General features: G+C 41.2%; 1 protein-coding gene across 2 annotated transcripts in view; it reads right to left on the bottom strand.

The window, feature by feature from the left end:
• The window catches only part of COLEC12 (collectin subfamily member 12), a 79,406-nt gene that overhangs the window by 44,547 nt on the left and 7,920 nt on the right, over positions 1-26,939 (bottom strand). For both annotated transcript variants that reach the window (XR_013840417.1, XM_079982688.1), the window contains exon 2: positions 15,878-15,928. Coding sequence is in view for 1 of the 2 variants with exons in the window: in XM_079982688.1 (XP_079838814.1) it covers positions 15,878-15,928 (51 nt within the window). In the remaining variant the exon portion in view is untranslated. The remainder of the gene's footprint in view (positions 1-15,877; positions 15,929-26,939) is intronic.

Here is a 26,939-nt window from a genome sequence, read left to right as displayed (position 1 = left end):
CCCAGCTGTGCATGAACCTGCTGAGCAAGGTCAAAAACCTTATTGGAAATTAAGTTATCACACACCTAACATTGCTGAGAATTTAATAAACTTCCTTGTTTAGAATGTTATGTGGAATGCTTCCAGGTGTCATAGGCTGCTTACACACAACATTTTGTTCTAGGATCAGTGGAGACCGAGTTCTTAGTTTTCTACATAGAATCTAGAACTATTGTAAAAAAAAAAGAAAAAGAAAGAAAATTAGCTGAAAAGCTCTTCTTAAGAAACCGGAAATCAACCAATCAGACCCGAATTGCATGCTTTGCTTTCCATGAATAGATAACCCTGGCAGGTTCATTTGCCTCAGGAACCTCGTCCTCCAAAGGTTGGTTACTCATTTTATGCCAAAATGAAGCAGAAACACTGGAAGAAACATCAACTCAAAAACCTGCTTACATGTGAATATGATACTTTCAACAACCAGTTGGTTCATCTTCCGTGCTAGTGCTGATGGAACCAGCAATGCCAGAGACAGAAATGTGATCCTTATGTTCTAACTTTCAAGCTAATACCCAGGGTATTTCAGGCAATACCCAGGGCTTTTTTCAGCTGGAACTCACTGGAATTCAGTTCTGGCACCTCTCAGGTGTGTGCCATTGCCATTATAAGAGAACAAGAGAGGCGTTCATGGTGAGTTCTGGCACCTGTTTTTCTAGAAAAATAGCACAGGCAACACCCATCTTCTTCTTACATATGGATTCTTCATTTTGTTTTGACTTGAATTCAGTACAATATCAGGGAACAAATCTATGTATTGAGAGAAGAGGGGTTTTTTTCTCCAGTTAAGTTTTCACAAAATTGGCAGCAGCCTGAAGCTATTCATGAGCTTGGAATGTTACAAGTATCCCCAGAGGAGGTGCAGCGCTTTCTATGCCATATGCAGGTGAGGTGGCAATCTATCACCCAGTTATCATTACCACATGTGCAGTACAGCTGTCCATCATTCTCCTGGCATTAATATGTATGCTTATTTAAACGCACACACTAGAAAATTATATGTATTACACAACACAATCAGCAAAGCTATATTCACTTACCTGAGATTGGGAGTAAACTCCATTTAATTCAGCAGGACTTATTTCATATTATATATGCATTTTATTGCACTATTAGCTCCTATATTTGCAGAGGAAATAATGGGAGATCTGTCTGACTGCTTCTCAAATCCAAATCTGTACAAAGCGGTGATTTCATTCAATTACAGTAATAGGAAACTAGCACTTCCTATTGTCTTGACTCATTGAACTAGGACTTAGAAAGGCATGTGAATTTGGACTTGTACAAAACAATCAGCTTGTTTAAAGAATGTGAGCCAGAAATATTTCTTATGGAAACAACCGGGAAATTGTTCTAGCAAACTAACAAGCTTCTAAGCTATATAACACAGATTTGCTGAATTTAATAAATCAGAAGAGTAACCCCTTGCCCTATTTTCTTCCTTTTGGAAGTAAAAACAGCAGTGAAGGTGCCAAGTATGAAGAAGTTACTTCACTCTTTTAAACTGTGGTTTATTCAGATCAATATGGGAAAGACAGAAACTAAGCAAATTAGCTATTTCGGTGGAACTACCATGAATGTACTATTCTTAATGTGAAGACTTGGATTTTCATGATGTGATCTTAACTGAGAGATGGTGCAAAAGCAATGCATTTTCTGCTCACTGGAGGAACAATTATTACTATTTGATATGTGGGCATACATTATTAAACAATATATGTCAGGGGTGAGAGCCTCAGGACCAGATGTCGATGTGGCCTCCAGGCTTCTCTATTTGGCCCTTGGAAATCTCTCTTAGCCACACACCCCTCTCCCCAGGCCACATCCTCACTGGCCCTGCTACATCCACCCACCCACCCACGCACCCCCACCCACCCCTGAGTGTTTGCCTGGTTGAAATGTGTTCTGGAAATCTGGAAATGTCTCTTCCTTGTCTGAATCGTAAGAGTGTGTGTATGAATGTGTGCAGAAACTAGCCGTCTGTACAGATGTGAAATTTGCATTCGTTGCTCCACCCATTTTTGCCCCTGACCCCCACTCTCCACTGACTGGCATGTGGCCCCTAGAAGGTTGCTCAAAAGAGAATACAGCCCTCAAGCTGAAAAAGCCTCTCCACCCCTGGTTTGCAGTATATAAACAAGACTATGACTCAGACCATTAAAGTAAAAAATCAGTGGCGTAGCTATTGCATCCATACCACATCCAGAAAAGTTGTCAAAATACTTTTTTTAAATTAGTGACTATCCAAAAAGAACGTTTGTGTGTGTGTGTGTTTGTAAGGAAGCCTGTCTGCATCAAAGATATACACTGATCTAGTAAGGATAACCCCACAGGAATAGAAACAGACCTGCATATAAACTGCATTTCTGTATCAAGTCCATATTCATAACATGATTTTGCAAGGGATAAATACTTCCACACTGCAGCAGGCAGGTGCATTCACTACATTATAATTGGTACAGTAATCTCTAGGCAGCACTGATAACCATCTCTGTGAAGATGGAGGAGACAATTACATAAAAGCAGGCTCTTCTCCTCCTCAGGTGATCAGTCAACCTCCCTCCTTCCCTTCCTCCTACCTACCTATCTCTATTTTCAAAATAAAAGATATGAAAACAACAATAATAAACTTGTTTGCAACACAAGATACATTTTTAAAACAACAACAACAATGCTGTTTACATTAACATATAATTGTCCCTCAGGTATTCAGTATTGTTGGAAACTACAGATGTCAGCAAGGATGAGTAAATGCATTATTCACATAATGTATTAAGTCCACCTCTGCACACAAGTATTTCTGGAAAATTGATGGTATGGAATTTGTTATTTGTTGCATTGAAATGCAAGAAACAGTAGTACAAACCAAGGAAAATCTTACATTTCCTGCACAAAATATATGTACAGTAGGCTGTATCCAACTAAATTAGCACTCAGGACAGATCTATTGAAATTAATGGACTGAAGTCTGTTAAGTTCATTTTTTCAAAATATATTTTGCCTACCCTGAAGAGTGGGCATATAAATTGCATGTCACTCCTAGCACTGCTGTCTTTTCTGGCACCATTCTCATTTTGTGCAGAAGTCGCACAGAGGGCACGGTTCAAAGACTTCCCCTGTGTTAAATATATGTACAGTTTACTGGAAATCTATTGGCTAGTCTTCATTGCTTAGTTCAAGGCAAAGCAATGTAAGTTCCAGACTTTCCTAGCAGTGTATTTCCAAGACCAAGAAATATGCTGACTAGCTGTGCTGTCTTTCAGTGGCGGTCAGCCCTGGCAGCTTAAGCAGCCTGAGAACACGTAGATCATTACAGAAAGCATCAAAGAGCTGCCAGATGTCCATCTCTCTACCAAGGAAGAATGAAAACAAACAAACAAAATTAACCCAGTAGGGAAGGTATAATCTTCCAGCACCCAACAAAGGATTTAGGAAAGGATCACTGCAAAGCCAGTCTTAAAGTAAATTATCACTTAAGTTTGTAAAAGTAAACAACCAGGGGAAACCATCAGCTACAAGACGAAAGGATGAGCTATAAACATCTGAATTTTGTTCTAGTAGTACCACACAGCCAAAATCTATAGTTCCTACTATGAGTTTGCTAGGCGATACCATCAATAATTTTGTAATTAGTGATGTCTTTAGGATATATTGTTTTATTTACACATACAGTGCTACCTCAGGTTACATACACTTCAGGTTACAGACTCCGCTAACCCAGAAATAGTACCTCGGGTTAAGAACTTTGCTTCAGAATGAGAACAGAAATCGTGTGGTGGTAGCGTGGCAGCAGCGGGAGGCCCCATTAGCTAAAGTGGTACCTCAGGTTAAGAACAGTTTCAGGTTAAGAATGGACCTCCAGAACGAATTAAGTTCTTAACCCAAGGTAAAGGTAAAGGGACCCCTAACCATTAGGTCCAGTCATGGACAACTCTGGGGTTGCGGCACTCATCTCACTTTATTGGCTGAGGGAGCACTGTATATATGATCTGAGTATAAGATGAAAAGGCTCATGGCACTAACACTCCACAGATCTTGCTTTTGCATTAGGTTTTTATGGGGGTGAGTTCCTGAAAGTCATTGCTTTGGATTCAGCACAGAGGAAGACAAACCTTTACGTCTCATTTCCAGCTCCCAGCTTCAGCTTCAGACCAAAGACTAGCTCTTTGGTTTATTGTTCTCCTGCATACTTGGGACATAATACTTTTAATGTAATGAACTCTGGTTGTACATAGGGAAGAGTACTGGCCGTAACACTGACGTCTGCAGAACCATGATGGACAACTCTTTCTGTTGCTCACCCATCTATTGCTATGCCTTGCATGGGTTTTTTCAACCACTGACTTACACACCTTCTGGCAGGTTTCTTTTCCCCTTGAGATTGCTATAAGGATGTCCTGTGACCTTGCTGAATTCTGAGTGGAGCACAACTGCAGTCCTCTTGTTCACTAAATGTACTAAGGCAGAGCTTTCCAAACTGTGTGCCGCGACACATTAGTGTGTCAGCTGCAGTGTGTAGGTGTGTCGCACAAATGCTCCCCATGCTCCTCTTGGAGCTGGAAAGGGTTAACTTAACCTCTGATTTGCTAGTAAAACTGAATTACTGTGTCGCAAAATGATGCATGTCCAAAAAGTGTGTCACCAACTTGAAAATTTGGAAAGTTCTGTACTAGGGTATACCTGACCAGGACTAGGTTGTCTGAGTTTGATTGGACATAACATGCAATGTGTTTTAAACTGAGCAATGTTTTCTGCTTCATCCTTGGGTAGTTTTGGTCAGTTGGCTCAGTAGGTAGAGCATGAGACTCTTAATCTCAGGATCATGGGTTCGTGCCCCATGGTGGGGAAAAAGAGGGTTGGGCTAGATGACCCTCGTAGTCCCTTCCAACTCTACAATTCTATGTTTCTGTGTACATAGGCATCTCTGGGCTAAGACTTACATTTGTTCTTTTAACATACAGAGGATGAGAGCATGAGGCAAGTGTCCATTTCATTCAAAGCAACCTCTGATAGAACAGTTTAAAATGTAAATGAATAAAAATCTGCTCAATAAAATGAATAAAATTCTGGAAGTTAGCTAGGAATACGTGAAAGGGGGAGGTAATGCCAGCAATTCTTGGACTGCTGACACAGCCGTGCTAGGATAACTCTCATTTGCTGTAGCTCAGAGGGATATTCAGTTACAGTGGAGAAATCATAACAAAGACAGGAAACAGATCAGCACTCTCTGGATTTAACACCCTCCCTAGGGACCCTGTTTCTAAACTGCAGATGTTTTTAACCTTGTCTTGAAATATGTCTGTATCACATATTCCAATCTGATGAAGTTAAGTACAGTATATAAACCAAAACAATTCAAGTCAGAGCAAAGAGAGAACTTTAATACATGCCAGTTGGAGCAGTTGAAGTTTTTAATATTTCTTTCTATGAATGAGTATTGGAAATATGTATTTTGAGGAAATGTGTCCAAAACAATGGGAAGAGGTATGCTGCTATAATGAAAAACTCAGCTTATATTTTGCTCAACAACAAATTGTTTTTCATCATTCCACAATAGGGGATTTTTAAATTTTGAAGCATCAGATGCCTTCACCAACCACAACTGTTTCTACAACAACTGTTGTGCCTGCTCTGTTGCACTTTGTTCTCCATTTTTGCTGTTCTCAGCACTACACACATCAAACACAGGACCGAAAAATATAGCTGTCTTCATTCGGTTTTATTAAACCTGGTGCCAACAAAAACTGGAGGCTGGACTGTTTAACTACTGGTAACTGAGATAAATGCATCCTAGCAGACAGGAAACAGGTCGCCTTTTATGTACTAGATTAACTCTACATTTCTAAGAGTATATTGCTATATATAATTTTAACCAAGTTATATAAACATCAGATTCCATCAAACAATTTGCATACACAATTTGCATTCCACACAGGATTTCCACTGTGGTACAATAAGGAACTATTAGATCTGGAGGGATTTGACAACAGAGCAGGATGGCACGCGTACTTATGGCAGGGGAAGAGGAAACACAAGGGTTTCGAAACACACATCTTTAAAGGCCCTCTGATAGAAGTTTGGGAGAGGAATAGATTCTAATTAGAACCTAAAGTACCACACTGGCTATCCCCATTGGAAGTTATGAGCGTGAAAAAAGTAAATATGAGAGGTGATTGGATAACCTATGAACAATTGTTAACAAAAGTAGGGGGGACATGGAAACTGAAACCGTACGATCAGGTTAAAGAAAACGTATTTGATTGGCTACACTATTTCCAAATAAGCGAAATGTTTAAACAAGACATTAAAGAGAGAGGTTATGCGGACAAAGAATCTAAATTCCAGACTGAAATAATAAATAATGACTATAAAATCCTTTCTAAAATGTACAATCTGCTATTGGAGTATAATTTGATAGATGAGGAAGTGAAGTCGGTGATGATTCATTGGGCAAGGGACATCGGTCATAACATATATTATGAAGAATGGGAGAAACTTTGGAAAAAAACCCTCAAATTTACAGCTTGTATAACGTTAAAGGAGAACCTCATGAAGATGTTTTACCGATGGTATATAACACCTGCAAAATTAGCAAAAATATATAAAACTTGCAACAAATGCTGGAAATGCAGGGAAAAAGAGGGATCCTTTTTTCACATGTGGTGGGTCTGCAGAAAGGTCAAAGGTTTTTGGGAAAGTGTATATAATGAAATGAAGAGTATATTAAGATACAACTTTGAAAAAAAACCGGAGGCTTTTCTGTTAGGTCTAATAGGAAGTGACATAAAGAACAATGACGGCAAATTCTTTCAATATGCAACAACGGCCGCAAGGGTCCTATTAGCTCAAAATTGGAAACAACAGAACATACCGACGCTTGAGGAATGGAGAGCAAAACTGTTAGACTACGCGGAGATGGACAGATTGATGGGGAAAATTAGATATTTAAAAGACCAAAGGTTCATTGATGACTGGGGGAAATTTGTGGAGTATCTGGATAATATAAGTGAGGGTCAGATAACGCTAGTTGGGTTTAAAAAGGCTCTGTGAAAAGGTTGGAATATTGTCTAAAGAGAAAAAGAAAAGGAAAGAGAAAATAATGTCAATATAAACTAGGATTTGTGTGAATTTGTTAAATAAGGGCATGGATGATTCGAGGGGAAGTTGAAGGAAGTCTCAAAGAAAGGAATCTGTGATAATAAGATGTAAATTGTTTTATTTTTTTCGTTTGCTATGATTTAAAAACAATAAAAATCATGTATGCAAACTTTTTAAAAAATCTGTCACAGAAACCAAGGAGAAAATTCTGCTTTCAAACTAAAAATTTAGGAAGTAGTAATCCAACTTATTTGTATGTTTTGGAATAAAATTCCATTTGACTTAATGCAATATAATGCTGTTGCTATAGCAAAAGGAATACTAAAGAAATATGATATCATTTTTATTGCAGCAATTTCCATTGGTAAAGGATGACCTCTGGTTTTTTGCCAATATTACAGCATGGTCTTTGAGTATGAACCAGATGCTGGTTAGAGGGCTAGAAAATTTTCCTACTTCACCCACTACAGAGATTTTTAAAAACATGTGTTTATTCGTAGTATTTTCCATTATAATTGCATCTGTACAATCTGAAATTGCCTTCTCTTCATTTATTGAAGTGCCTTTGTGGCATTCAAGATACAAGAAACTTTACTGTCATCCGAGGCCAATTGTGTTCTGAAGTATTCACCAACAAGTTATGTAGCTCTGTTCGGAAATCATAAAAGCCATAATCCACTGCTCAAATGAAATGAATTGCATAAAAGCATGGAAGGGTCCTCATTCATTTCTCATTTATTTCCGTGAGGTATGCCAGGGGGACTTTTCAGTGGATTTTGACTATGTACTTTAATAGCATCCTTAAAGCACTGCATTGGCTGACTGTGAGCTACTGGGCCCAATTCAAGGTGTTGGTACTGATGTACAAAACCCTGAATTTCTATGGGCTCAAGTATTTAAAAGATTGCCTCCCCCAGTATGTTCTGGCCCACATCCTGCGTTCAGTGGGAGAGGCTCTGCTTGTGTTGCTGCCAATGGTGATGGCCCAGGGGTGATTACACAAGACAGGTCCTTCTTGGTAGCAGCACCCCAATCTCTTCCCTGGGGAGGAATCTCCTCACTGGTAGCCTTCAAGTGTCAGCAAAAGACATTCGTACAAGTTCACCAGGACTTTTGGAAGGTAGATGCTCCCATCAGTTGTAATATGGATTGTAGTTTAAGTTAGCTTCTTTCTCAGGGAGTTTTTATGGGATTTGACCATAAGTGCTTTGGTCTAATTGATGATATTGTACAGTGGTACCTCCAGTTGTGAACGGGATCTGTTCCGGAGGTCCGGCCAGATCCCGAGGTTTTTGCAACCTGAGGATCACTGTTATACGCATGCACGCGGCGGTAGACCGCTTCTGTGCATGCAGTGAAACACTTCCGGGTTGGCCGCTTTCGCAACCTAAAGTTTATGTTACCCTCGGGTAACCAGAGGTGCTACTGTATACTGTGCTACATTCCTAATGGAGAGAAAGGGTGGCACAGAAATAATAGCAACAACATGCTTTTAGGACAGTGTACTTTTCAAATGTTAGGCACATAAGGAAAGCAGAAGACAGAGCTTCCCAATTCCCTATTGCATATCATTCCCCAAGCAGTCATGGTCAGCTGAACAACCAGAAAAGTACTAGAAAAAGGACGTTAGTTTGACCTTGGAGAAACTAGTACAACCTGCCACTCTTCTCCATACCCACCTGTTGATCACTGACAGTTCTCAATGTTTGTTTGTTTGTTTGCTTACTTGCTTGCTTTAATTAAGAGAGAAGCCCAGCAAAATAAAGGTTTAGTCTATTTGTATGTATGAAGAAAGCTGAAATAGGATGCATTTCTGTGGATTTACCGTATTTTTCTATAACACGCACCCGACCATAACACGCACGTAGTTTTTAGAGGAGGAAAATCCGTAGGCATGCCATCCGTAGGCATTCCCTCCATAACACGCACAGACATTTCCCCTTACTTTCTAGGAGGAATAAAGTGAGTGTTATGGCGCAAAAAATACGGTATATACATTTAAGAGTAAACAACAAAACAGAAGATTGGATGGACATAGTGAGGATGCAGACTCTTTAACAAAGGCACTGTGTATCATAGAAGATTCTCTCAACCACATGTCTGTGTGAGAGGGAGACTGATCGTTATTAGGATTCTTTAATGAGTAGATTACATCAAGACAGGCTAGATTTTAGGAATGAAGACTCCGTACACACAATTCCACAATCAACGGTGGCTGAGTATTTGCTTTCCCCCCACATAGTTCACACACAGTATTTTGCCCCTGAAAAGCACTTATTGAGAGACGGGTTTCATTCAGAAAATAAAAGCTCATTGCAAATTGATTCTGCATTACTGTGCAGTGTGCCCCTAACAGATGAAAACAAATGTAGCCAGTCCCAATAACATGGTGGGTGGGCATATACCAAGAATGTAATCACTACTTCCTTCCTTATTTAGCTGGATCATGTGCAGGGAGGAAAAGGTGTGGATTACGTAATTAAGGTGAGTGTTTTCAAATGGGAATCAAGTAACCACACCCAGCCTTTGTGGACAATAGGATATAGAATCAATCTAGTTAGAAAGTCGCATGCTGAAGATGAGCATGAATGATTTCTGATTGAGAAAAACTACATTTTACATGCAACCTAAGACTACAATTCTATGCCTACTTATCCAGAAGTAGCTGTACTCATTTTATGTCTTAACTGTGAACATGTTTCCTACCTCTGCAGGTGCTGTGCATGGCATAAGCAAGCCATAGTATAGCTTGTCGTGTCGTGTGATCTCGGACTGTAGTTTGTTTCAAACAAACTATGAGCCATAAGCCAAGATCAAATCTGGGCCTATTTCTGGCTTGATGCTCACGGTTTGTTATTCAGGTTTGCACAACACAACAAACCATACTATGGCTTGTTTGTGCTTCTCACAGGGATAAGCTGGACTGGTGTGTATGTATGTGTGGCCTGGAGGCAGCAGGCACATTCTTGACTAAACCATGATGTAAAATAAACAATGGCTGAGCTCAGTGTCACTCAGTTCAAGGGACTTGCCTCTGAGTGGACATGGATTGGATTGCACTGTGGGTGTGCTGTGTCAGTGCTTCTGATCCCCACAGGTGTATGAACAAATATCTCACTCGTAACTTATGGATATATGAAAGCACATATAATGGTACCTCGGGTTAAGTTCTTAATTCGTTCCGGAGGTCCATTCTTAACCTGAAACTGTTCTTAACCTGAAGCGCCACTTTAGCTAATGGGGCCTCCTGCTGCCGCCGTGCCGCCAGAGCACGATTTCTGTTCTCATCCTGAAGCAAAGTTCTTAATCTGAGGTACTATTTCTGGGTTAGCGGAGTCTGTAACCTGAAGTGTATGTAACCTGAAGCGTATGTAACCCGAGGTAACACTGTACAAGTAACACACTAAAATTGTATCTACTTGGACTGCTCCATAGTCAGGTGTATGCAAGAAAAATATTAAAAAATAAAGTCTTTATAACTGACTTTTTAAAAAGGGGGGAGGGGAGAAGGTGTATTCTTACAGAAGTGAGAAGAAATGGTGCCACTGGAAAAACACACACGAGTTTTAAACACAGTGGCCAAAATCTGTTACATAACATGTTTTACTGAGCTTGTGTAGGCAGGCTGCCACATGTTTAAATGGGTGTTGCGTAATTTTGCGAAGGGTTTGTATCTTACTTTGACTAGCAGTTACATGTTTATAATGACTGTTTGGGAAGTGACCAAGACAGTCCTGCCTCATTCAGAATAGGGACAACTTTAACCCTAGAAGACAGCTAAAGAAGCAGATGGTGGCTGCCTCAAAAAGTCATGCCGTTTGACTGAAGAAGATATATTGTGTTTAACTCTGATTTCCCCCTTTCCCCCAAATTAGTTTGCTTTCTAGCAATTCAGGTGAACCCTCAAGCTCTGATTTAAAAATACACCCACAGGAATATTACTCTGTCAGAAGAACACTACTGAACTCGCTATCAGGCTGATGGCAGGCAATTTCCAAACCATCACACTCTTTTCCATGAAAGCTGTTCTTCAAAAACCTGGCAGCCCTATCAGGCAAACAAAGCATTTGTATGTGTGACAACATTAGACAACACCTAAGAGAATGGAAAAATAATAATCTGCTTTTTCGTGTTAAAATGAGACATTAATTACTCCTCACATAGACAAGTCCAAATAATGAATTGTTCTGGAAATTCCAATAATTCACTGAACAAATTCAGCTTCACTGCCCATCCCCAACACTAAGGTTTTCTGGTAGAATCATTGGCATCAATCTATGTATGGGAAATGGAAAATAAAATAGAAGCTATTGCTTAACACTCTTCCATATTTTCTTTACCATTTCTTATATCTTTCATTACATGCTTAAGCATTCATCTAGAAAGCCACATGGGCTCAAAACAAGCAAGAGAAAGTTTTGTTTCCTTGTTTGGATAGCTCATTGCAAAAGGGCAAATGACATTTTCAAAAGAGGCAAGACTAAATAAAATTACTATTCCTGCTGTTTCTTGGCTAGCATTTAGGATCTCTGCACTTTGGATAAAGGCCTGGTTACAGTTTCACTGTGCTGACAGAAAAGCAATATGGGGTTCCTTGAGCTCTGCCACAGGCAACCAAGCATGAAGAATTTTCAGTAATTTACTTCTGCACTTTCTATAGCAGCTTTCCCCTACCTTCCCCTGTCTTCTACATCAGCAGTTGGGAATTTTAGTCCAAAACATCTGGAGAGCGCCAGGTTGGGAAAGCTTGGTCTATACTATGGTAACATGCCTTAGGACTGTGATTTAAGGTCAGCAGAATCAGAGCAAATCTATAGTACTACTGTGTGTGTGTGTGTGTGTGTGTGTGTGTGTGTGCCCCACACAATATCAGAGTCTTTCAACTTTTTTAAGACTAGTGATCCTCTTTGCACTTGAAAAATAGTTTGTGACCACCACCCAGATAGTTTGTGACCACCACTCCAGGCTCTTATTTGTACCCAAAGATGCTGTTTACCTTGTGGGGTGGGGGGTGGGGTATCAGCTAAAGAAAGCGATTTTCAACAGAAACTTGCAATGAATCCAGATTGGGTCCCTCAAGGTAGCTATTTCTTCAAAATAAGGTGGCCAGTTTAATCACACTTTTTAAAAAGTATTTTAATGGATAATGTGTAATTTTAACATTCTTTGTGAATGGAGTAGAAGTAACATGTTTGTGTGTAGCACTGCAGATACTATATATTAACCCAGAGGCAAAGCTAAAAAAATACTGTAACTATTTAAGGTATACTGTATGTTTGTTGCACTTGGAAACAAACTTATAAAAGAAGCTGCATCCCACTTGCAGCAACATATCTTTGCAATTCAGTGATGACTGCAATAAAAAGAAAGCAACAAAATCAGCTATCTTTTTATATATATATATATATATATATATATATATATATATATAGTATGCCAAACATACACACGTATCTTCTTGAAGGACTGAAAAAGAATGCTGTACTCCTATATTAAAATATATGTGTGTAAATATAAACTTTGGTTTAGTACATCATTTTAATTTCTTTTCAACCCATCCTGTGACACCCATGGGGTCAAGAACCACTGGTTGGAAAACAGTGCATGGTACACACAGCTGCCCCATTCTTCTTCATGACCATGAGAATTATGCGCTTGATTCTGAACTCATCTTCATCCCCACCCCTGGCAAAGGTCATAAAGCCACAAAGTTCTGTAAAGGAAACAACGGGAATACAATGCACTTAATAATGATTGAGAGCTCTCCATTAAGTTTTGACCATTATGAAGACAATCATCACTATGACAGCAATTTAGAGGATATTTGCTTTTTGTCATGAAACTGCTGCTAACTCACCAAATGACAGCAGCTTAAGGAGGGTGAAGGAAAATATACCAAAATCAGATCTGCATAGCAAACAATGAGTATTCAAGAACAAAAACTTACTGCAGCTTCTTGAATGATTCCATACAGTTGTGAATCAAAGAACAGCCATCAAAACATTTTTAAAAATAGTTTTTTCAACTTTCTAGATTCCCCCCCCCCAATTCATGGTAACACTACCTCTGATACTAGGGCTATAGGGGAATAATTAACAAAATGGTACGGTGGTGGTAGCTTTTTGCTATAGGGACATCTTTGCAATGGGTGAAAATATATGGGAACTATCAGTGGGAAATGGGAAAATGATGATTATGATGATGCCTCTGCACTGGACACCCCCTCAAAGAACAACAATTTGGAACAACCAGGAAAATGGTATCATTATCATCACCATCAACATTGTGATGGGTGTAATTCTAGATTTAAAATGCAAAGCAATTATGTCTCATCAAAGCCAATGTTCCCTTATAATACATAATTAAATAGCAAAGGGAATTCTTGGAAGTACATGTATAATTCTATCTCTGACAAGTCATCTTCCACAATTTGTTCACTGGGTGTTTTACAACAAAAAGTTCCTGGTTTAGGAAGGGGTTCGTTCTGGTGGCAGCTTCCCAGAATATACATAAATCTCTGGTTCATTATCTGGAGCAGTTGCCTTCAAAGAAGCTACTCCCTGACTGATGTCTAACTAAGAGTGATAAGAAAAGGTGCTTTGTCATTTATATCATGTTAACACGGCAGACTAGAATAATGAACATCTGAATCAGCAAACCGGTCACTCTTGGCGATTCCTTTACACACCATAGGATCCCTGGAATGGATGAACACACCATTCTGTCACTGAAGAGCTATTCCTAAGAGCATAAAAATCACCAGGTTGGGTCAGGTCAGTGGTCCAGTTAACTCAGCATTCTTGCATCTGCTGACAGAGGTCAACCAGATGTCATGGGGAGTTTTTATAAGCAGGGGCATGTCAGGAAAATCAATCACTCATGTTGTGGTCTCGTCCTCTTGCAGTCAGAGGTATGTGGCACTGGCAAAAGGAGATTGTACTTCAACAAATTTTCATAGATAGGAGTTACTGACACATATGTTCATACAATCTCTATGTTTTAAGGAAGCTGCTTAGATTCTTTTCATTGTCTTAAGCCTTGGATGGCACTGAACTTGTACAGATGCCATGAATGAGTAACTTTTATTTTATTTTATTTTCCTTCCAACTCGTGAATTCAACATGTCCCTTCAGTCATCTACTTTCTAAGCTAATTTAAATGCAGAAGAAGATGAAAATTTAGACAAAGAACTTCTCCTAACCTTGTGACTTTCCTCCACTGTTTAAATAAACACACACACACACACACACAGCACACACTACAAGCTCATATTTCTCCAAGCACTTTCAAAGAAGGCCAGAGTCCACACTGGTTGTTATTTAATACTCTTTTGGCTCAATTCAGCGAGACTATGGTTTTGCCTATTGCAGGGAATGGTAGCATAATCTGGCATTTCAAGTGAACTCAATAAGTTAGTGATCCCACGGACAGAGGATGTGGGATTGCATGTTTGTTGAGGGAGGGAAAATTCACTGTTTAGACTATTTTAAAAGGGCTTTCTTCCAAATATAAGATTGCCTTCAACCTCTAAGGAACACAGAATCCTAGAGTGAGGAGGCGTCCCTGAAGTGTATTTGAGGAGAGGGGGGATAAGGTAAAAATGCCTTTACCCTCTCCTTGTTTTAGTTCAGTCTGTTAAATTCCTTCCTGCTGCCAACACTATAAAAGCTTCCCACTCTACTGTCTCTCTCGTTAGTAATATGATACTTCTGAAATCATCAGAAGAGATTTACTATAGTTTAAAGTGGGACAATTCATGGGGGACAAAAGAAAACTTAATATATTTGTACCTGTTCTGTCACATAATAGATCTTGAAAATGTCTCTCAGCTGCAATGCTTAATTATTACTTTGTTGTATTGCGGAGCAGTATTTTTAAATTATTCACAGGCCATTACATTTTCATACACTACAAAGCCACCATGCTGGAAGTCAATGGAAAGGCTTCCAATTTAAAACTCAAGGCTCCTCCAGTCTTGTTTATTAAGCATACATTATGACTCGCTTACACAAAGCTTATGTGGTTATATTTTCAGCTGTTTCTGTACTATTTTAAAAACCGTTTTAGCTGCTTTCATGATAATCTGTAAATCAGCTTGAGAGATACATAGATATAAGGTGATTAATAAATTAATTCATTATCAACAACTGCTGCAATGTAAATGGTCTTTAAGGTAATAGGTAATGGTACCAAGTACTCACAAACCACATGGGTAGAGGGGAAGGAGGAAATTCCCCATTCTGCTCAGTGTTAGTCCACATGGGCTAGCAGGAGATGCACAGAGTTGGGAAGGCTATTGTTGTACCTGAACAGTGATGGTACTTCAGACTCACAACAGGAAACAATACTTTTATAATGCACTTTGTGTTTCATGCCTTCTCTTGTTGCTACTGTCACTATTAAGACCAATGTCAGGAAGTGACTTAAGTCATAGTATCAAGATGACATGGCTCTCAGTTGCTAGTAAAGAACGATTCCTTCTGAATTACAATGAATGGCAAAAACAATGACATAAATAAGCAAGTGATGAAAACAGTTCCCTATAATAAGTAAACTTTATACAACTAACACATCTTTTCCAAACGTATTCCAACACTTTCAACCTCCAGTCAAATATCTTGTCTCTTCCTTTTAAAGTTTGAATTACATGCTAGTTGTAAACCTTCATAACACTTTTGTGCTACATCTGAAGAAGTTTTTCTTCTCAGTTTAAACACTATGAAAATGTGATGATTTAACTTACCAAACCTCTTATAGCCAAAGGACTGAACCTCCTCTTCTTCTGCAAAATCGTCTGTGTACACATATAAAAAACAAAGGCAGAATTTTATATTAGTATATGACAGCCACTGGCATATAATATAGCGTACGATAATATATGTTTGAACTAAACATTTGTAGACAATTCTGCTTAGAATTTGCACTTAAATGCAATCTTTGGCTCAGTGGGATCTGAAAAATATCAAGGGCATTTCCCCCACCCACCCCTTGAAACATCTATCTTTAGCTGATACATAACTTTTGGAGCTCTGTTTGTCGGAATCAAAAGTACAAAACCATCTGGTCATGCTCAGCAGCTTGTGTGTGGAAATTATTGGGTGGTCCAGCGCATAGTTTAATAGAACAGACTAATTTCACTTACCAAACAATATCCAAGAAAGCAAGCTATACTTGGCTTGAAATACATCACTGCTGCAACTACAATAAGGCAAACAAATAGAGAGATTTAACCCCTGTCCTGTGTTAGAAGAGAAAAGAGGGATCTTTTATGAATGAGGATGAAGACCTCCTAGCAGGATGCTTTGAAGTTTCTGATCTTCTGCTTCATGTGGTCTAGTTCTTCCATAGACAGAACGAGGCCTGTAATCAGCAGGCTTGCCAGGTTTTCATTTATCTGACATCATCACTTATTATTAGTTGCTAAGTGTCTAAACTTGCTGGGTTGGATCCGGATATTTATGCTTAGACCCAATTAAATCAGTGGGACATGAATTGGTCACAACTAACTTAGGCCTCACTAGGATCAGTGTATCTACTCCAAGAATGAAGAAGTTAGAATAATATAACTGTTATTCTAAAGCAGCAATGCAGCAGCAAGCAAAGGCTATAGCAGCCAAGTCTGCTGCTTGTGGCTGGAAAGCCAAACAGGATGTGTGTGACTGTTGCCATGGAAACAAAGGGGCAGTCCATTCTGTACTGAGCACCGGATGTTAGCTCAGTGTGTGTGTCATATGACCTGTACAGGATGTACATAGGTGGAGTTTGGAGTTTCTCTCTGTTTGTTGAACAGAGCAGACATGTTTTCTCTGTACTGAAGTGAAAGACAGGAATAAAGACAATGTAGATACATTTCTGTCTGAGTCTGATTCCCCTCCCTGGGGATATGCTGGAGAGCAGGGAGGAGGAGAAGCAGTTTGGTGTGTTTTTCTCACAGCCTGAGGAAAATCGCCGGAACGGACCTCGTGTGTTTTTCCTACCGGGAGTCGCCGGAGGGAGGTCGAAAGAATTCAGCCGGTGCCTGGAGAGATAGGCACATACCTCTGACCGGCCCTGAATCCTGACATTGGTAGCAGTTGACGGTTGCTACGATCCATGGGAGTCTGCATCAAGGAGACTGTATTCATCCCTCTCCATGGAGGCTGCTTCTCTGCAGCTAGAAGCTGACCAGAAGAAGCTGAAAGCCAAGCTACGGAGCCCAGGTATGAGATTTTCGGGCTTAAAAGTGTGAATGCAGATTGATTAATTCTCTGCTTCATGGGAGCAACGTTTGGGAAAAACAGCTCCGAGAGAGAAGAGTCTGCATTCCAAACATTCCTGTGGTTTTTCCTGTCCAAGGAAAGGAATGTGGTTGCTTAGCAACGCAGGCCAGTTTCAAGATAAGGGCTGGATGTCAGGCTGTGCTCGGAGAAGCAAAAACAGCTCGTGTTTTGACTAGGAACTGTTTAGAGGGACTTTCCAAGCAGCCAGTGTTATTGCTGCCAGGTGCACAGAGTGTAAACAAGCCAGCTATTGGATTTTAGAGGCTTGTGTTTGAGAGTCAATGCAAGGACTCAAAATGGATGTCAAGAAGGGAAGCCTGCCTTCTCCATCCCTTTTGACCAGTGACAATTATGCATCTTGGTCTATTAAGATGAAGGCTTTGCTGCAGAATCAGAGACTGTTTAGGGTGATTGAGAACCCCATCCCTGCAGCACCAACGCCTGTTTGGGAGTCACAGGATGTGAAGGCCAGAACCGCTATAATTCTGTGCGTGTCAGACTCTCAGCTTATTCATATACAAGATTTAGAGCACGCGAAAGATGTTTGGGACACGCTGAGAAGGACACATCAGAGAGATGCAGGTTCTTCAGCGTTGCTGTATTTTGAAAAGCTGACTAACCTGAGGCTTGCGCCTGATGGAGATGTTCAAGCGCACCTGACGGAAATGAAATTTCTGCGTCAGCAGATGGTGGAACGCAATTTCCGTCTGCAGGAGGAAGTGTTTTGCTTCATGGTGATCAACAGCCTGAATCGGACTTACAAAACGGTTGCCAGTCAGCTGGGGTCTCTCCCAGCGCAAGATCTAACTTCGGACAGGGTCTTTGCCGTGGTCCTGAACGAACATGACAGGCTTGCCGCCCTGGAAGTCAAGGACAGGGGGAGGGAAGAACGGAGTTCAGACACCCCCACTGCTGTAGCTACTGGAGGAGACGCTGTAGCTATGAACGTTGTCCGATGCCACAATTGTGGACAGACTGGGCATCCTCAGCGGAACTGCAGGAAGCCACGTCAGAACAAAGGAGCCAAGGGAAGCTCCACGAAGTCTGAGGCGTCAGGCAGAAGTCATGCCAAGTCACAGGCGAAGCCTGCGAAGGCTTTGATGTCCCTAAAAGCCACACCACAAGTGGGGAATTCCTTCATTTTAGACACGGGAGCGACGGTTCACATGACCCATCGTAGGGATTTGTTTTCGTCGTTTAAGAAGCAAAGCTTCGTTGTACAACAAGCCAACGGTCGAGAGCTGGAAGCCACCGGAACTGGGACTGTGTATCTTAAAAGTCTGAACTTGACTATAAACGATGTTTATTTGGTTCCAGAGTTGAAGTACAATCTGCTCAGCGTTTCGCAGATTGCCAAAAAGGGACTAAAACTGTCCTATGATGATCAACACTGCGAGATCTACAAAGATGGAGAGTTGTATCTTTCTGCCAAAGAGAAAGATGGACTGTATTTGTTGACTTTTAATCAAAGTGATTACATGGAATGTAATTCTTGTGATTCTAACATGATTTCTTTTGCAGGTGTAGCTGAAAAGAACGCCAAGCAGGTCACCTCGAGGGTCGACAAGGCATTTCAGCAGGTGTATGCTGATGTGATTGGTCCTTTAGCACCATCTAGAGGCAATGCAAAGTATTACCTAATATGTGTTGATTCTTTTACAGGTTTTGTCTGGATTTATCTTTTGGAGAGACCGAAAGAAGCCTTAGAAAGGTTTAAAGAGTTTTGTGACAAGGTTAAAAATATGCATGATGCTGACATAGATTGTCTTTGCACAGATGAGAAGCCAATTTTTCTCTTACAGGATTTCCAGAGGTTCCTGAAGAAGAAAGGCATAAGACACAAAATTGCAGCTTCCGAAGAAGCTTGGAAGAGATGTATCTGTGTTAGGGTGAACAAAGAATTGCAAAAGGGAATGGAAGCGCAATTGCTTAGTTCACATCTGCCACATGAGTACTGGGCTGAGTCGCTAATGTCATTTTGTTACACGTGGTTGAGAAAGGTTTCAAATGAAATGGGAAGTTCTCCTTTTGAGAAACTGTTCCAAAGAAAACCTTCTGTTGCCCATTTCAAGGTTTTTGGGTCTCATGTGAGAACAGAAGCTCCAGGTGGAGTAAAGAATGCCAGAGGCATTTTTGTGGGTTATGAAAAGGGTCTCTACAGAGTAATTTTGTCTGAATCTGGTAAGGTGATTCTCACAAAGTTTCTAGAGAGTGCTCCTGAACAGGAGAGAGTGATTGTTCACACATTTCCCACAGGTGATGATGATGATTCTGATGATGATGATGATGAGTTTGATCTTATTGAGTTCAGTAATACTGATGATGACAGCGATAGCTCAGACAGCTCAGTTGTCACAATCATTGAGAAGAAATCTCACACAATGACTAGACCCTCAGAAGAGGAGGATGAACCACTGATTAAGCTTAGTACTGGTTCTTCAGAGAGTTCAGAGGCTAAACCAGAAAGCAAGGGAGAGCAGCACCTCTTACGTAGGTCTGAAAGAGCAACGAAGGGTGTACCACCCAAGAGGTATTCAAAAGAGTTTGCCAACCAAGCTATTGCATGTGTTGCTGTTGTAAATGACCAAGGTCAGATTGAAGCTGTGTCTGAGTCAGAGACAAAGGCACAACAGAGAGTTGCTAACCAAGGTAATGCAGAAGCACTCATTCCTTGGAAGTCACACAACCAGAGAGGTACATTGGTAAAACCAGTGGCGTGTAGTTCCAAGGGTGGAACTGAAACAACAGGGGAGTGTTATAAGTATAACAACTGTTTGTTTTCTTCTCTGGATGACGCTTTGCTCGCTGCACGCATTGATACTTTAGGGGGAGTATGTTATTCTAAAGCAGCAATGCAGCAGCAAGCAAAGGCTATAGCAGCCAAGTCTGCTGCTTGTGGCTGGAAAGCCAAACAGGATGTGTGTGACTGTTGCCATGGAAACAAAGGGGCAGTCCATTCTGTACTGAGCACCGGATGTTAGCTCAGTGTGTGTGTCATATGACCTGTACAGGATGTACATAGGTGGAGTTTGGAGTTTCTCTCTGTTTGTTGAACAGAGCAGACATGTTTTCTCTGTACTGAAGTGAAAGACAGGAATAAAGACAATGTAGATACATTTCTGTCTGAGTCTGATTCCCCTCCCTGGGGATATGCTGGAGAGCAGGGAGGAGGAGAAGCAGTTTGGTGTGTTTTTCTCACAGCCTGAGGAAAATCGCCGGAACGGACCTCGTGTGTTTTTCCTACCGGGAGTCGCCGGAGGGAGGTCGAAAGAATTCAGCCGGTGCCTGGAGAGATAGGCACATACCTCTGACCGGCCCTGAATCCTGACAATAACACCAACAACTGACAACATTAAAAACAAATAAAGAAGACATAGAAAACAATTTTGTTGAAACCAAACAGCCCAAAAGGGGAAAGTTGTAAACAACAACTGCCAGTGGTTTTATGTAGCTGTTGAGATATACAATTGAACCCTGACATACTCTCTATGAAACTACTATGCCAAGTTACTGGGTACCCTGGCAGGTAAGAGAGAAAGTTTACACACTTCATGCACTCAAAGCCAGGTGTGTGTGTGTGTGTGTGTTTGCAAGCATACTTACAAAAAATGTATGTCCCACAATGGAACACATATATTTCCTGCCCTAATAGGGATTGGTTTTGTAGTGCCATGTAAGGGTGGGGTTTACTGTATTTTGCTGCTGTCATTAAGGGTATTCAGTATCCAGTCAATATTAAGGGACTTTGCTTCCAGTATTGCTGTCCAACAGGGGTGCCATCTCGTTCTTAAGATTGTGGGTGCCTGCCACCACGTGGACATGAGACATCACAGTGCATTGTGGCAGCTGGTGGTGGTGGATCATCTTCCTCCTCCTATCTACAGCCAGCGAGGCGCCCTTTTCTGCGGCGAGGGGCTCAGACTCAGAGGTAGAGACACTGCCTCTGTGTTTGAGGCTCCCCCTCCCCCATAAAAGAGAGCCTCACTGGCTGGCTGTGGAGGACGGAGCTGAACTGCTTCTCTCTTGGAGGCAGCACCGCTGCTACCTGCTGGCTTTTCTCATTGACTTTGTGGGTGCCCAGCCCCCACAATTTTATTATTGTGGGTACCCAGGCACCCAGGGCCCCTTGGAGCTGGCTCCTATGTTCTCCATGTAATCTGCTTCAGATTGCTTGTTGGCTTGTAGGCAGAAGTGTAATTTCTAGTCAGGTATATATTACCTTTTGTATTTTCTTGAGAACAATAGAAATTATTAAACTGCTTTGGACTTTACCAAATAAGGAAAGAAACAACAATTCCATTACCTATTACTGATATGACACTATCCTTTCCTTGCCCTTTTTCTTCCATTCCAAAGACCACCAGCACATGTCTTTAATGCAGAAGAAACATATCTGGCATTCATTATAACTTTAGCATTTGTGTTGACACATGGCACAAGACCGTTATTAACACAGAAAGTGCAGTTGTTCAGGGCATACAGCTGTATTGGCTTCAGCTCTATTATTAATCAGCACTAATTTGAATGACTAGACACAAAGAATGTGTGCCGTGAGTAAGTGAAATTCTTAATGGTGCTTTTACTACAGTAGATCTGCAAGGCAAAGTAGAGCTTGGCATGTAAGACCTGGAAGGAGTTAAATAGCCAGCTATGCTTGTTTCTGAAAATCCACCCATCCACCCCCCAAACACTAGATGGTTTGTTTAAGCCAATTAATTACTCATGGTTTGCCCAACAGCGTTGCCAGGAATTTATTTAGCTATCCTGGACCATTGCATTAATTAGTTTTGCAACCTTATAAGAGTGTGACTTCTTTTTTAAAGCATAGTTTTTCTCTGCTTGGCAGTAAGACTCTGTAATGATTCATGCTAAATCTTTTGCTTATGGCGTGCACTTGTGCTGTTTTTAAGACAAATACAGAAACAGAGCCATAAATGTATGTCAGCATGTGTTTCTGCTTTCAAATCATGAATACATGGTTGTGTGCTATCTGAAAATGGCCTAGGCAACTCATGATCTATGCATAGCTGCCATGACCTTTTTATTGATCCCAAAGATGTTTCTAAGAAACCTGGGAAGTTCAGCACTAATCATTTGTGAATGAAAAAGAACCTCTGCTTCATACTTGCAGAAGTTGTGCCTAAATCTGTATCAGTCCTCCCTAACTTGGTATCTTCCAGACGTTTTGGACAATAACACTCTTTCCTGTCTATAGGCTATATTGGGTGGGACTAATGGGAACTGGAATCCAACAATTTCTGGGTTGTTAGATTAAAATGGAGAGAGGGGAGAATCATGTACGCCACCTTGAGTTCCTTGGAGGAAAGGTGGGATATAATGTAATAGGTAAAGGTAAAGGTACCCCTGCCCGTACGGGCCAGTCTTGACAGACTGGGGTTGTGCGCCCATCTCACTTAAGAGGCCAGGGGCCAGCACTGTCCGGAGACACTTCCGGGTCACGTGGCCAGCGTGACATCGCTGCTCTGGCGAGCCAGAGCCGCACACGGAAACGCCGTTTACCTTCCCGCTGGTAAGCGGTCCCTATTTATCTACTTGCACCCGGAGGTGCTTTCGAACTGCTAGGTTGGCAGGCGCTGGGACCGAGCAGCGGGAGCGCACCCCACCGCAGGGATTCGAACCGCCGACCTTTCGATCGGCAAGTCCTAGGCGCTGAGGCTTTAACCCACAGCGCCACCTGCGTCCCTATAATGTAATAGTAAAGGTAAAGGTACCCCTGCCCGTACGGGCCAGTCTTGACAGACTCTGGGGTTGTGCGCCCATCTCACTTAAGAAGCCAGGGGCCAGCGCTGTCCGGAGACACTTCCGGGTCACGTGGCCAGCGTGACATCGCTGCTCTGGCCAGAGCCAGAGCCGCACACGGAAACGCCGTTTACCTTCCCGCTGGTAAGCGGTCCCTATTTATCTACTTGCACCCGGAGGTGCTTTCGAACTGCTAGGTTGGCAGGCGCTGGGACCGAGCAGCGGGAGCGCACCCCGCCGCAGGGATTCGAACCGCTGACCTTTCGATCGGCAAGTCCTAGGCACTGAGGCTTTAACCCACAGCGCCACCTGCGTCCCTATAATGTAATAATAAAGAGTAAAATAAATTGTTATGTACTGAAGTTCTCACCCTGGGCCACCAGGGGGATATTGTAGATAGTTCAGGTCCACATATGCAAATAAGGGATTGAAAGTGATGTTCAGTTACAGAAAATGGTTACTGTTGCGTTCTAGTGGAGCTCTATATAAGCAGGCTGGCTGAACCCTTCAGTTCAGTTCTGTTCTTGCCTGTGAATAAACAAAAGCTGTTTGAAGAATCACTGTGTCGTCTGATATGTTCACCCACAACTTAACATAAATAAATGTCTGGTGTCAAGATTATGGGCCAAGTCTACTAAGAATCAAAAGCTGAGGCTCAGACTTTGTCATTCAAGGATTTTATTCAAGTTCAGTCAAGTTAAGACGGTGCAAGTGTTGGCTGCATATACAGCAACATCCTATTCAAAGCAACAGAGACAAGACGACTGCTTACTAGTCCTGACTCTGGCCATTGAGATTTCTCTGGGAAACTCACAAGCTGGACACAAATCGAATTAATTTACTGGGATCGTTGACCAATTTAGACAAACGAGAACACACAATACATGACATTTTCTAATTCTAAATAAGCAGGCAGCATGAATGAAAACAAGTAAGAAACATGTTAAAAGAACTTGTATCTGAACTGTAATGTGAAAAAATACTGCTGCAACTTTTGCAGTTACAGCAGAAATATTACGCACTAAAAGCAGGACACAACAGTGACAGTCACCTGTTGTTTATTTCCATTCAGAAGTATACTTCCCCTGAATGATCAACGAAGCCAAACTTCAAAACACCTAGACCAAGATACAAACTTTCCCCATTCATAACATGTTTGCATTACAAGGCAACCAGTAATTCTCCCCATATTCCTATTCTTCTCTGTCTTGGGCTGAACCAGAGCTGTAGTGCCTGATATGGCTCCTCTCTGCCTGACACTGGACTCCTCAAGCCACCTTCCCTCACTGCAGTGGTGCCAGAAGCCCTGGAAAACACAATTGTCTTAAGGCACATAAGTCTATTAGACGACATTTCTCAGGCTTTCTGGTACAGTGGTACCTCTAGTTGCGAACTTAATCCGTTTCGGGGTGCCGTTCACAACCTGAAAAGTCCGCAACTAGAGCGCCTCTTCTGTGCATGTGTGTGGCGCGATTGAGCGCTTCTGCGTGTGTGCAAAGCACGCAGATTGCTTCTGTGCATGCGTGGGTGGTGAACCCAGAAGTAAACACTTTTGTAAGCTGAAAGTTTGTAACGAGCGGAATCCAACACAAGGTATGACTGTATTGTAGAGGCTGCTGCTACAGTGTGCCAGACAACAGAGGGAGAGGCTGTTTGCTACAAGGTAAGTAAGTGGGAAGAGAAGGGAGCTTGCAGGTAGAGTATGTGGGAAAGGATTCAGCCCCATTAAGTCCCCAAAAGATATAATTAGGAGTGCAACAGGGTCCAAATTCAGAATGGGGCTTAAAAACATCAACACTATTATGCCTAGTTTCTACTGACAAAGCCTGTCCTCTATGAATCTGACTAATCTTTTTTTGTTGTAGGGTCTAGAAAAAATGACATCTTGTGACAATTAAGTCCAGCAGTTAATTATGTATTACATCAGACCCGCATTCCATCGTGGCTAAACTTCCAGACGCCTCATGCCATGGGTGGGCATGGACATGCAAAAAGTGGAAAGGCCACCACAGACACACTCCCACTCATATGCACCCAGTCACACAACATTTTCATACACATCCACACATATCAAGCACCACACACCCACTCTTACACATAACCCACAACTCACACACAATTCATCCTACTCACACACATACCTCCCCAGCAATGAGGCTTGAAAAAAACCAATGCATCTTTTCCAAACCTAATTGCCAGAGAGGAGGGGCAATCTTTGTGAAAAGGGTTAACCCCCTGTTTCTCCAAACCGTTAAGTCTATGAAGATCCCCCACTGCTTGGAAACAGCTTTTCCTTGAAGCTAATAGGCAGCTTTTAAAAAGTATAGTAGTCAAGGAAAGGAAATTTTGTTTTAATCATCCTAATTGCTGCATGATATGTTGATGTAAGGACACCACAAACTGGCAGTGGGGCTCCAGGTGAGGGATTCCCTTTCTTAGATGAAACACAAGTACTGCTAGCCAAGGCCATGTAGGCTTGAGTTCATAGATTCCCAGACCTGGAAGTCAGGTACACCTTCTTTTATGAAGCACTGGAATCCTAGTGTTGGAATTAAGCCCTGGACCTTTGGTTTATTAATCCTTGGCATGAATTCTTTGGCATAGAATAGATCACAAAGGAAACTCCAGTGAATTGTCCACACTCAGCGAATGCCGCTTGAGTATGGCATTTGTTCAGTACCCCAGAGACCAGAGTACTGTAATGCTTAGAGGACTAGGGAACTCTGGATTCTAATCTCCATTCAGACATGTGGCTTATAGAGTGACTATAGGACATTCCTGTTCTTTCAATCTAACCTACCTCAGAAGCAGTGACTTACCAAATAGGCAGAGTAGGCTCCAGCCTATGGGCCTCAGGCCTTTTGGGGGCCCTGCGACAATGGATCAAAATAATATTGATTTGATCTTGAAATAAAATTACAAAAATGTATTAGGAGATAATTTTTGAGAGGGAGCCTAAGATTGCGACTGCCTTGAGGGTCTCCACAGGGTTTAATCTGGCATTGCTCACAGGATTGTTGTGATGTTAAAATGTGAGTTTGGAGAAAGAGAAAACCATGTACGCATGCAACACATTTAATAAATACAAATACACATTGAGTTTACAGAACTGTTTAAAATCCCCATGAAATGATTGCTCAAACTCAGCCATGAAGTGAGTTAACTATAGGCATGTGCCACATTTACCTAACTACTGAATAACTATAAGCAGCTCTCACACCTCTGGGAGAAAGAGAAGATTTCTAAGCAGTCTGGCTGGAACCCTAGGACCCAACATGTTACAAATTAAGGGCAGTACTCAGCATTAGGGATGCTTCAAGATTTCATTCAGTCCACATTTTAAATAAATTGATCTGATTCACACTTTCCAGACTAACACATGGTTTGGAACAAATTTTTCCTTTATCAAAATTCCTATAAAACATATATTTGGGGTTGAAATGTATACAACCATGTATACAACCCATTTATAATACATGTAAAGATGAATCTTTGAGAGGAAATGAATGAAAAACAAGTTTTTTAAAATGCGGATAGATGTGGAACTGGCATGGAGCAGATAGCCATTTAAGAAGGCAGCAACTTCCTTTCCCATCTTCCTTCATCATAATTAGTGCTGTTTCCCTTCTACCACAATTCAGTTTCTACCAAATACCATTTATTCATCTCAATGTCTGCTATTTAATGCCATTTTACATAATTTATGTAAGTTATGAATTTAACATAATTAATGACATAATTAATTCCACTCAATTCAATCAATGCAAAGAAAGCATAATTTAAATG

Source organism: Podarcis cretensis, assembly GCF_951804945.1.
Source record: "Podarcis cretensis genome assembly, chromosome: 7".
Taxonomy (NCBI): domain Eukaryota; kingdom Metazoa; phylum Chordata; class Lepidosauria; order Squamata; family Lacertidae; genus Podarcis; species Podarcis cretensis.
Note: the sequence above shows the minus strand (reverse complement) of the source record. Positions and strands in the feature narration are given on the sequence as shown.